Source organism: Channa argus, chromosome 20 (assembly GCF_033026475.1).
Source record: "Channa argus isolate prfri chromosome 20, Channa argus male v1.0, whole genome shotgun sequence".
In the NCBI taxonomy this organism is placed as follows: Eukaryota; Metazoa; Chordata; class Actinopteri; order Anabantiformes; family Channidae; genus Channa; species Channa argus.
The window spans coordinates 5,678,314-5,690,393 of record NC_090216.1 but is presented as its reverse complement, the minus strand read 5'-3'; the positions used below and the strand labels follow the sequence as shown (position 1 = coordinate 5,690,393).

The 12,080-nt window shown below is 38.8% G+C and overlaps 1 protein-coding gene across 2 annotated transcripts; it reads right to left on the bottom strand.

The window, feature by feature from the left end:
* Nucleotides 1–215: 215 nt before the first annotated feature.
* Nucleotides 216–11,845, bottom strand: LOC137105427 (guanine nucleotide-binding protein subunit alpha-13). Of its 2 annotated transcripts, XM_067487602.1 has the most exons (5): nt 11,515–11,844; nt 10,334–10,560; nt 6,941–6,991; nt 5,225–5,425; nt 216–2,574 (listed from the first exon to the last, which is right to left on the bottom strand). In XM_067487602.1, exons 1-5 carry the CDS (start codon nt 11,795–11,797, stop codon nt 2,203–2,205), a joined length of 1,134 nt encoding a protein of 377 aa, XP_067343703.1. In that variant the 5' UTR covers nt 11,798–11,844; the 3' UTR covers nt 216–2,202. The 2 variants fall into 2 exon arrangements, with proteins under 2 accessions (XP_067343703.1, XP_067343704.1); XM_067487603.1 differs by lacking the exon at nt 6,941–6,991 and having other exon boundaries at nt 11,515–11,845.
* Between the last annotated feature and the right edge of the window lie 235 nt (nt 11,846–12,080).

The following is a 12,080-nucleotide window of genomic DNA, read 5'->3' as shown; positions in this document are numbered from 1 at the left end:
CATTGATATATGAAAATGATTCTTTTAAACATAATTTGGACCTTGCAGCCTCCTTATTAAAATGTCAAGTTATATTTAAAATTTTAGAGTAAACGTGAAGCACACTTTACATTTACAAACACATATTTGCATATTTCTAACACAGAAAAATGCTAAATAATTACCATGCCAAAGGAAAATATACTATAATACTATAACTATAAAGAGGAGCCTCATTTCATTAGAAAAGTGTATTTATTGAAGGTTAGAGTGGCATTAGACTTGACACAGGAATGAATTTCCAAAACAGGGGATGAAAGTTACACAAATACATCTACATCACAAAGTAATCTTCAATGAAAAAGCAGTGATTTTTAACACACCTGCAATGGAAAACAATATGGCATTTCTACAACCATTTACATATAAGGAGATAAACCTGGATATTATTTACATAGCGACAGATTACAGTATGTACAAGGCCAGGACTGGAAGCAAACTGAAGCTCAGAGGAGAAACTACTGTCGATGTGAACAGTTCCAAGAAAACATGGGGTGATTTGGCAAACAAACAAACAGATTTTAACAGTGCCTGGAAGGTGCCCTCGAACAAAGCCCGGCCCCTTACAGAATACAGCTGCTGAAAAAAAGGATTCAACTCCAGTAGCCATTTTGTTTCCATAAATTTCAAAATGAATTTTAAAAAGGACATTTTAAACAGCACAAGATTGTGTGTAAAAAGGTTTTTCATAGGTTCACATCTCAGTGCCAACACAGAAATTCTCACATGGTGGGTTCTTATAATGTTGGTTACAGTATATGAAGACAATCTAGACCAAATTTCTGTACATCAATTAATAGACATTAGACATTCAGACAAATGGGAGGTCTGTCCCTTACATGAAATCTAATGCAAAAGAAAAATTAAAAAAGGGGTGGGGTGGGGGTCCTGGGCCAGTATTCAGGGGTGAAAACCAGGGAGATGGCGTACCAATCACTACCCCCCTGGCTAACACTACTATACCACCCAGATAATAATCAGATCACTTAGTTAATTTACCAACAGTCACAAGTTTTACACTGTTTTTTTTTTTTTTTTTTTTTTTTAAATTTAACCCTGAGAAAATAGTGGACTGCATGTTCACTGGCTGGCAGACCAGCAGGAAATAACGTGACAACGAAGGCAATTTCATTACCCTCTAAACAAAACAAAATATGTGCACAGAAACTTGCATCCTAATTATCTGTTTAAGGAAGCTATGAGTTACCTAAATTCTAAAAAATAAAAAAGGCACAAACGCACAATTTAAACAGTGATTCGTCTAAGACATTACGACACACATTGTAGATTCAGTCTTGCGCTTCTCGAAAACTTTTTTCACAGACAAGGTGCTGGTGCTGGAGCCCATTTCCACAACAAATCTTTAACTTTTCTGAGCACTTTTACTCTCATTTAACTCATCCTGTCCCTGCAATAATGGCTCGGTGGGAGGGGAAAAACGTTACATTGTGCAGCCTCCAAATCATAACCCTCCATTTTACAGACTACAGGGACTTAGAAACTATTCGGCACTGTGAAGTGCAGGAAAAATCACGGAGTGACTTTGGAATAGAAGAAGTCAGTGCTTAAACACGCACTGGCCAATTGATTGTGACAATCTTGCTAACGTTTTGATCACCTTACTCTTTGCTTACATGTTGGGCAGTCCCAGTACTTATGCCTGCACGGTTACTGCCTGTGTTTGTTGCTTGACAAAGTTATATATCTGGTTTAGAAAATACATGCCCGGTTTGTGAAATGTTTAGCAGTTTTTCACAGCCAGGCACTGACAGCAGTACAAGCACCTTGCGAGTTGAAAAGCGCCAGTGAGTATTGTGATGTAAGACAAAGCTCAGGTCAGAGAAGAGTCATTCGATGAAGCAGCAGAGGTTTTCAGATGATCTCCAACATGTTAACCACCTGCCTGCCTTTCTTTTCTTTTTTTTTTTCTTTTTTTTTTAAACCACAGAATCTCGGTCCTGGTGACTTATTCCACTATCAAACCCTGAACTAAAAAGAAGTCAACTCTTCAAAAAGGCAAGTAAAAACTAACATAAAAATGGCTGAAGAAGAATGCTGACTTGTATCGGATTCTTCTGAGGCTGGACTCTCCTAAATCCTCTTCAGGAGTGAGCAGGTGGTTTGTCCCAATTCAGGTCCTCTACTTTCACAGGTTGACAGAGGTCATTGAAGCATCAGCTGTTTGAGGTTGTCATGGAGGATGGTGTCTTTGACGTCCCGGAACACCAGCCTGATGTTCTCCGTGTTGATGGCAGTGGTGAAGTGGTGGTACAAGGGCTTCTGGGCGGCATCGCGTCTCTTGGCCCGGAAGCAGTCCACCATGAAGCTCTGGACATCTGGCAGGCTGTGCTCCGTCCCGGTGTAGTCAGGAAAATAGTCCTTGAGCGGGACGCTCTTCACCTTCTCCTCCAGTAGGTCTGTCTTGTTAAGGAACAGGATGATCGAAACATTGACAAAGACACGGTTGTTGACGATAGTCTCAAAGATGTCAAGTGATTCACGTAGCCGATTAGTTAGCCTGTCCTCCATCAGCACCTGTATTAAAACAGAGAGGTTACGCAAATAAAGTAGTAAAAATAAAACTCAGTGCCAAACATAGATTCATATGCCAAGTACATGCTGATGACATCATAACAATGCACCATCAGCTAGTACAATGTTCTTTCATCATCATAAGTAAGAAAACCGATCTAGGAGTGTATGTTAAAACAAAGTCAAATAATAAAAATTACATAAGTGCAAAAGTTTGCATCCCCGTTAATAAAAGAATTAACAGCAATTAGGTTCTGATAAAACATGTGTACTAGCTAAATGTGCATTAAAAATGTTGATTAAAAAAAGTTTTTTTTCGCCATTTCAAAATAAGAGGATGCAAACTTTTTCACCCAACTAACTGTATTTTTGGATATTTATATATAAACAGTGGTACAATAGGAAGTGGTTGATCTTTTACCCTATGAAATCAGACAAGGCCTCAACCCCCTATGTATCATCACATAGGGTTTTTTTTTAGTTTTAGTTATAGTTCTGACAATAGGAACAAGTATCAAAGAAAGAAATATAAAGGCTTAAAACAATTTCAAACTGATATATTTAGATAATTAATCTTTCCAGGGTCAACAAACAAAGGAAATATATACATTTATAGTTTTTTGCTCATGTTACCAATGCTTTATATGACATTCTGGGTATATTCACATAGCCCTAATTTGCCTTTAAGAATCCTGTTTGAAAGTCTATGTAGCTCTACCACTTAGTCCCTCGAAAGAGAAGCAGGACACCTCAACACGTGAACGTGAAAAACAAGTTGGAAGCTAAGTTGGAAGAACAAGGGGGTGGAATTTGGATATGGTGCCTGCCTGTTCTTCCTCATCTACTCGCAAGTTCCCCAGTCTATTTTGGCACTTAGGATATGCAAAACATAAATTCTACAGTGCAACCAGAAAGCTTTGGCAGTATGTCAGGCTAAACTGTTTCTTACTGTTACCCACTCAAGCTGGGTCAGCCTGTTGATGAATAGCTTGTATAGTAAGCACTGTTAGTAGAATGAAGGCAAATGAGAAGTGAAACTGTCTGTTACAGAAAAACCAATACAAAAGCTGGGTCAATATGACCACACATAGAATATTATTATGTATACCCTGGTTGATAAGTAACTGGAAATGTAATTTTAAAGAACGCCAAATTTAGGTTTGAGATGATTTAAGACCAGTATAGCAATTACAGAGCTTGCCAACTAGGGAGCAGTTATAAAATGTCCGTGTCAGTCTATTTATTGGTTCTATATTATTGAATGTATAATATAATCAATGACTTTGATGGGTTTCAGTATTAACCTTCTTATTCTATTACTGCAACAATGGTGGGATTGAACTGTTAAATAATTCTTAAAGAAACGGTTGTTCAACCTTTGTTGTGGTAACGTTATAGCATCTCTTCTGCAGTAAGTCTGAAAAGCTTGCTTGGCTCAGTGTGTGTGTTTGTATACTTTATACTTGACTGTCCTGCTTAACATCCTCATCCAGTGAAAATACAATTAGGGGGTCTCAATTACGAGGTATAAAGTTATAGCTCAAAGAAAACCATGGAGCATACAACACATGCAGAGTGTTAACACAGTTGCCACCAAGCGTAAGTGTGTGCGCCCACACACACAGTGTATATGTTGACAACACGTTTATAGAAAACTGAAACTTTCACCTTGAATTCTTTGCACTGATCTGGATGTCTGGGATGCTTTGCTAAGCTTGAGGTGTTTCCTCCTTTCACTCTGAGACACCATTTGTGTAGCAGCTTTTGTTAGTGGATAACTTGTTCCTAATCATCTGACTCAAACGCAAAAGATTTCTATAAAACGTGTCAAATGCAGCAGAGGTGTTGCAGCTCCTGTCAACACCAGCATCCCACGTTTTGTTGTAGCATTACTTTTCTTCTGCTTTTTTCTTTACTGTCAGAAAACACTTAAGTTTATTATGAAAGAGAAATAACTTTCTCCAGTTCCTACAACAGCTAGTATCGTACTTCCGGTACCATCTGTACAATAAAAAACAAGAACCAATGTGTTTTTGAGATTTTTGTGATCAACTTGGAATTGGTTCTCGCAACATCACTAATTTCAACATATCAACAGTGCAGTCTAACCATTGTGGATATTGTACGAACCCAAATTCATTTATTGTGTGCACTGGAAAAAGGCTTTTTTATCTTGCAAGCATTTCTGCTAAGTTCCCTGCTCTGGCGAAACCCTACAAACTATAATTTTACTGAGACAGAATAATTAGGAAAGAGACATGATACTTCAGTCCTTTGTGAAAGGAACTAATACACTGACTCCTATACTACTGGACAATGAGCTGTTACCTATATTATTTATACAATTTCTTTAAAAAGGTGTGTATCTAGTAAGAAAAAAAGAGCCCAGGCAAATAAAAGAGCTGAAGACATGCAACAAAGAATCTCTGCTGGAAACAAACTGGAGTTAGGTTCACAGATGCTGCGAAATAAAACTCTGCAGTATCAACAACTACTCTATAGAATACAAGAGCGCATACAGACACAGTGATGACTTATCATAAGGTCACAAAACATTATCTACCAGAACTAAATAATGTGACACATAATAGTCTATATCAAGTGTGGGTGTGCTTGGTTGTAGGGAACAGGAAATGAGATGCTGCGTTTTCACCTGGTCATATTCAGAGGAGGAGACGAGAAAGAGGATGGAGGTGACAGAGTCGAAACACTCAAACCAGCGCCTTCGCTCTGATCGCTGCCCCCCCACATCCACCATCTTGAAGGGAACATTTTTAATCTCAAAGTCATACTCATGAATGCCTTTGGTGGGTTTACGGGCCAGCAGGATGTCCTGTTGACTCGGAATATAACTCTGGTGGAGACACGGAAGGACACAATCAACAATTATCCACAGGTCAACAGTCATTTACATTTAGCAGATGCTTTTATCCAAAGCGAATTCACTTACAAGTGAAGTACAAGGCAACAAAAATCTAAGTCAAGGAGAAAACATCAAAGCAAAGTCCTATCAGAAGTGTTCACATTTCAGGAGATGCAAGTGCAAGAAAAAGCAGAAAGGAAGTTTAAGAAACAAAAAATAGATTTAAGTGAATTTGTGCCTTTACACACATAGGAGGTAAAATAAAATACAACCGTCCTTTTTGAAGCTTACATGTTAACGTACATTTCACACTTACATTAAAAAGAATTTGGTTTTGTTTAAAATTCATTATACCAAAATTAAACTGAGCATGTAGATAGTCATAGTCAAAGAATGGGCTTAAATAAGTAATACCTATATAGAACTGACACTTATGATCTTTGAGGAAATATGTATGACATTATAGGGAAATGCTTGTTTAAATATTAGCAAAGTATTTTATGCATTAACAACCCATATGTTCAAATATAGAAATACCATTTTGAAATTACATCTGGTGGGGATTTAACTAGACTATTTTCATATATTACTATCTTACTATTACTACCATTTCAATACTGGTTTCTATTGAATCATCCTCCTAAGCCCATTCATAGTTTGTGGGTTAATATGAAGATGTTTTCATGATAATAACTGAGGCAAATTAGCATTACTAAGAAGAATTAACTATAAATTAAAATGAACTATAATGCGAGTGTATCTTCTTGTGTGGGCACCTATAAGTAGAGGCTAATGTACTAAGAGATAATGAATAATAATGTTGTCGAGAGGGGTCTGTAGCCTGTCCCAGCTGACACTGGGCGAGGGGCAGGGTACACCCTCAACAAGTCACCAGTGTGTCACAGGGCTGCCACAGACTCGCACACACACACACACACACACACACACACACACTCTAACATTCAAACCTATAGGCAATTTACAGTGGTCAGTTGACCTAAAGTGCATGTTTGTAGAACGAGGAAGGAAGCCACAGTACCCAGAGGCACCACGCAGGCACGGGAAGAATGCTAACTGCAACTCTAGACAGAAAGGCCCCGGGTGACCAGAAGGTTTCAACCCAGAACCCTCTTGCTGCAACAGTGTTACCCAGTGCACCAGCAGCAGTGACAAAAAGATTTGAAATCTTTTAATACCTCAACAAACCGAATCTGAAATAATAAGAGTGTTTTTCAAGTGAGAGTAAGAGTTTTCAACACCTGCCATAGTAAAGTGCATTATAGCTACTAAAATGTACCATAACACTGATAATATGTACAACAACTCTGAGGTGACATCACTCAAAGGAAAGTGCTCAGCTAATAGGAGCTTCTTCAAGAAAACATCGGCACTTTTTTTGGTGAACAACCATCTACGCTAACCTTAGGCTGCCTGGGCATGTTGCAATATTAACTATAACATGTACATGGCTGATTATACCAATCTGTGCAGGCAGAAACAACTTACCGGCTCACCAAGCTTATCCAGATTATCCAAGAAATACTTCACTGACTCACCCTGCGACAGGACAGAAGAGGAATTTCTGTTAATTTCACACAATTTGTTACATTCAGTGATTAGAATTATAAATAGTACATATATCTTTACTATCTGTTATTGCATCTGCCAGAGTACATTTGTTGCCGTTTTGGATAAAGCTATAAAGTAATAGACAAATCACACACAAATTCACACATTGTAGATTCATCATAGTGAGTAAATTCACTGACAAAGTGTTATTCCCTAGCCCCTTACCCTAACCTATCTCTAATGTAAACCTAAATCTAACCCTAATCCTAAAACCAAGACTCAACACCCAAAGGCTCTTTGAAGGGATGTAAGAATGTGAGTCCTCATTTTGACAAAATATCCTCACATCAAGGGTAGATAACGCAAACCGGTCGTCACTCTGCTCAAACTGGTCCTCACCCCGCTGTTCATACAACCCCTCCCCACCACACACACAGGTAATCTGTTTATTTTCTCTTTCAGAAATGCATGTCCGGCTGCCTGTGAGCTCAGTCTGCTCTCTGGAATTGAAGCCGGTTGCAAAGTATTTGGTACAGCAGTATACACGTGTTTGGTAGTGTTTCTTTGATGTACACAGAAGTGTGGCTAGGTCTGTGTGTGTGTGTGTGTGTGTGTGTGTGTGTGTAGAGGGTTTTTTTCTTTCTAGGCCATTCTGATTCTTTTCATGAGAACTTTGTGCAAGCTCAGACATGAGGCTGCCAAGACTGAAGTGCTTTTGTTTTTTTTTTGTTTTTAAATCGCTGTGTATTCCATGTTCAACATGAAACAAAAGCCATTTCAAAAAGCAAAAGCCATCTTTCCTGTGACCCACACTGTCTCTACTGTAACCTACCACACCTTTTTTAGGGGATTGATTTGCATACATTTTGCATGGTTGGCATAGAAAACTGACACCCATGTTGTAAGATTCTGATGGAGTAGTTGACATACTAGAATAAACACAGTATTAGTGATTGTTGGGGTTCTATCTCTACCATGTAGCAGCCATCCCGCCTCCCCAGCTGAAGATTCTACATTGACCTTTTGATCTTTAAAAAACTAACATGACCTGAAAAACCTGTGTGTGTTTGTGCACATGTGTGCATGCAAGGCTAAGATTACAAAAGGGAGGAGTAGCATGGCGCTAAGCTAAAGCCTACAGACAGCAGAGCAATGTTTTTGTGAAGCTCATCTTAATTCTGGCTTTGCCTAAACACAGAAGGTTAAATCTGAGGCTACATTGGTTTTGAAATCCTCAATCACTCATAAAAAAGGAGAAGAGAAACACGAAGAGCAATCAGACCAAGCTCTTTCCGTTGATTGTATAGCATGACAGCGGCTGCAGTTTGAGTTGAGCTGTAAAAGCAAAACTGAAACATGTTAAAATAACGTCAGAGAGTCATTTGCATAGTACCTCTTAAAATGTTGTCAGATTGTGTTGTTTTTAATGTATTACTGTGCCTTTTTTATATTATTATTTCAAAGGGCCCGGGAACTGTACTTAAAGCAAAAAAAGGCCAAGATTGGTTTCATTCTATATGTGTGTTTTAATGGTAAGTAGAAACGAGCCTGAAGCCATGTGTGATTTGTCATGCAAATACTTAAAGGGCCTGGTGAAAACACAATGGTTTGTATCTGCTGGGAGAGGGACAAATTAGTCCAAACACGAGCACATTCAAACAGCTCCCACCAGAAACAATCGGAGAAATAAATCTAAAATTTAAAGCCATTCCAAATTTTTAAACCCAATAAAGCACAACAGACAATTATTTTCATTAATAATGTTGGCCACATTGTAAAGTTCTGACAGGACTGTCAGTCCTTTCATTTTTAACATTTTAACAGAGGCCAAAGTGAGACTTTCAAATAACTTGTTTTGTCTGACATATTGTCCAAATATTAACTTTACTACAAATTAAGAAAAGGAAAATTACATAATGTCTGCATTTGAGTTGCACTGATTTATAAAAAGCTTGACAAATGACAAATAATTACCATCATGGTGGCTGATTGATTTCCTGCCTATCAATTTTTTCCACTGTGGAGTAATGCGAGTATGTGTGGGTTAACAACGACTAAATTAAAAAGATGTAAAACACAAATATATGTAAATGTTAAAATGTAACAATAAAGCCCTCAACATTTATTATCTCCAGTTGTTGTCAAAGTTATTCAATTTATAAAAGGAAAAAAAAGAAACCCATGAACATAAATTTGGCTGACACCTGCATTTTTGGTAACTTTCTTCTAATGTGGTACTTTGCATTTCTTCCCAATTTTCTATAGATTTTCATTCAGAATTTTCTCTGCTGATTTTTTTTAAACATTTAGTTTTGTGTCCCATACCATGATTTATTTTTATGCACTTTAAGTTACAGGCTGTTTATCATTAGACAATAGATATATACTTTGTGTCATCTGATATTTTGTGTTTTCTCCATGTCTTTGTTCAGGAAATTATGATTTTCAATATTCTGATATTTAATACATCAATATGTATTAAATAATTGTAAGCTCTACACACATGAATGTGAGCCCCTGTCCTTGCAAATAATGTTACGTGGGAGAACCAGGGTTCTGTTTGTAAGCATAAAGCTGTTTAACTACAGATCAACATTCCTACTCTGATCACTCTTTTCTGTCCGCACAACCAGGTCCAAAAAGCTGACTGTGTGTAAGTGTGGTGGACTAACAAAACACCATTGAGAACAGTTCAGACTTATGTAAGTGATAGAAAACTTATAATTATCTGCTTTTGTCTTATTAATCAAAGCAACTGGAAGAAGAGTGTCACCTCTCCTCAGTGGGACTTCCTCAACTGCCAGAAAATGTCTAAAGGTCACCACATGACCTAACAGCTCTTATAGACTGACAAAACACCCATCAGCACACTTAGAATTTTTAAAACGGCACCTGGTTGTACCCTCAACCCTAAGAAACAGAAATTTGCCACTGTAAACCTGAATACACTATCAACCGGTTTTCTAAGGTAAGTCAGTGCAAGCCAAGAATAAGGAGGGGGGAGAGGTGTAAACAGGAAGCTGACTCAATCACATGTCTGACCGCTCAGCAGAGAGAGACATTGAGAGTGTGCCAGAATCAGAGTAAAAGCCAAAGATACAGGGAGAGAGGAAAGGGAGACTGAATTAAGAAAATCAGTTTCACTTTCTATTTTCACTGCCGTTTTCCCCACCTTCTAACTCTGACTTTTTGGAATCCCCATCTTCTGAAAACAGAAAACCTTAGCTAGATTTGATTATAGAGAGTTGTCTTCCAGAGTAACAAACAGAAGTTCCTATCAGTGCTAGCTGGGCCAAAAAACTGGGCCAAAATTATTCATCATCCACCTACCAGCTGAAACTCCCTGCGACGATCATAAGCATTCTGTATGCCCGAGTCCACCCACAAGGCCTTGATGGCAGGCAGGTACTCCAAGAAAACAGATGTCTCCAGCTGACCGGTGACCATCTTCGCCGACCGAGTGTCAAATGCCATCACCAAGTCCCCATGCTGCTTGTTATCTGGGTCACCCCACGGGATGTGCAGCTTCTCTCGCGCATCCACCAACACACGTATACCTGGTAAATAAGTAAAGAGATGACTATCAGAGAGAAACGCTGGTGGCATCCTAACATGTAAGATAGCCAGATGCTAATGAGAGCTAAAGTGCCGCAAATATGTATAATTAGGACTGCAGCCAAGAATCATCGTCAATACTCTGGAAGCTTACATTACTGGATGATTCGAGTTGTTAGAAAAAATGTAAATTCAAAAAATTCATTTTCCAGCATACTAATTGGAACTCTCCAAATGTGTCCATGACATATTCGGCTTAGTATATGTAGCACAGAAAAGCACCAAAACCTTCAAAAAAAAAAAAAGAAAAAGAAGAAGAAAAACTAGAAATGTTTGCCACTTTTACCTATAAACTATTAAAATTTATATTCATGAATGGTCAATATACGTGCTGATTATTGTTGCAAGACTAGCTGAGTAATTCACCAATTGTTGCAGCTCCGATTCAAGCCGTTGCTGTAATAAACTCAAACGTGTATTTTTTTTATATTTATAACCCTATTTTCAAATAGATGTAGTATTTTAGCCTTTGCTCGTACTGTACTCCAAGATGTCCCGGTTAGAGTAACGTTACTCCCTGTGGCCAAACAGGAACATAACGCAGTGGTGATTTACCCTCCATTAGCTACATCCCTGCGCTAGTTGTTGAGCAACAAAACTTACCTATGGATATTTGAAAATACAGGGTGTATGTAGCTATAAGAAAAGTGTAACCGTGTTACGGTTATACGGCTGGGATCTCCTACAAAAGCAGAGGTTCGAGCAGAAAAACGGTTCACATGGGTGTGCCGACAGCAGATGTAGAGTGTTTATGTATGTCCTCTCACCCAGCCCAGCGCTGCTAACAGATGTGAAAACTTTCCCATCCATTTTAAGCGCCCTTTTAGGGGCTCTGTGTCGCATCAAAACGCTTGATTTCCCCATACAGGCTTACTTGTCGTAAACAGCGAGGTTACCTTTGATAACGTTGCTGTAAATTGTGGCTTTAAACTCTTCTCGGGCTCGCTGGTCGAAGTCCTGGCCGTGGATGATCCGCATTTGTTTGAGGAAAGTCGACTTGCCGCTCTCGCCAGCGCCTAGCAGCAGGATCTTTACCAGCCGTTTTACGTACGTTTTCTCCCGGGAAAGACATTTGTCGATCTCTTTGGACTTTCGGAGCTGTTCCCCTTCGCCGCTGTTGAGCAGGCAGACGGGTAGACAAACTTTTAACACGGATCTGGTCGGCAGGAAATCCGCCATGTTCGCACAAACTTCATCGATGCTAATTTGATGCGCGTTCGCGGGGCGCAGGCACGGGACCAAGCCCCTTCCCTAAACTCAGGAAGTAGTTAGCTAAGCTAGTTAGTGCTGCCGTTCACTAGTCACTTTACGGTTTATAAAAACCCATGTAAATATTATCGTCTCATACAGATATGAAACTCTATCATTGACTACAGACACAAATATGTTATCTAACGTTAGTATGAATATCAGCTGAAAGTAGCTGGGCATAAAACACTGCTAGATTCCGGTTCTAATGGTT

Bases quoted from the DNA above. Each gene is read 5' to 3' on its own strand.
- LOC137105427 (XM_067487602.1), bottom strand. From the start codon at position 11,797: ATGGCGGATTTCCTGCCGACCAGATCCGTGTTAAAAGTTTGTCTACCC. The intron at 10,561-11,514 runs GTAACCTCGCTG...CTTATTTACCAG, and splicing joins TTACAGCAACGTTATCAAAG to GTATACGTGTGTTGGTGGAT. The intron at 6,992-10,333 runs GTAGGTGGATGA...GTCCTGTCGCAG, and splicing joins GTCGCAGGGAGTTTCAGCTG to GGTGAGTCAGTGAAGTATTT.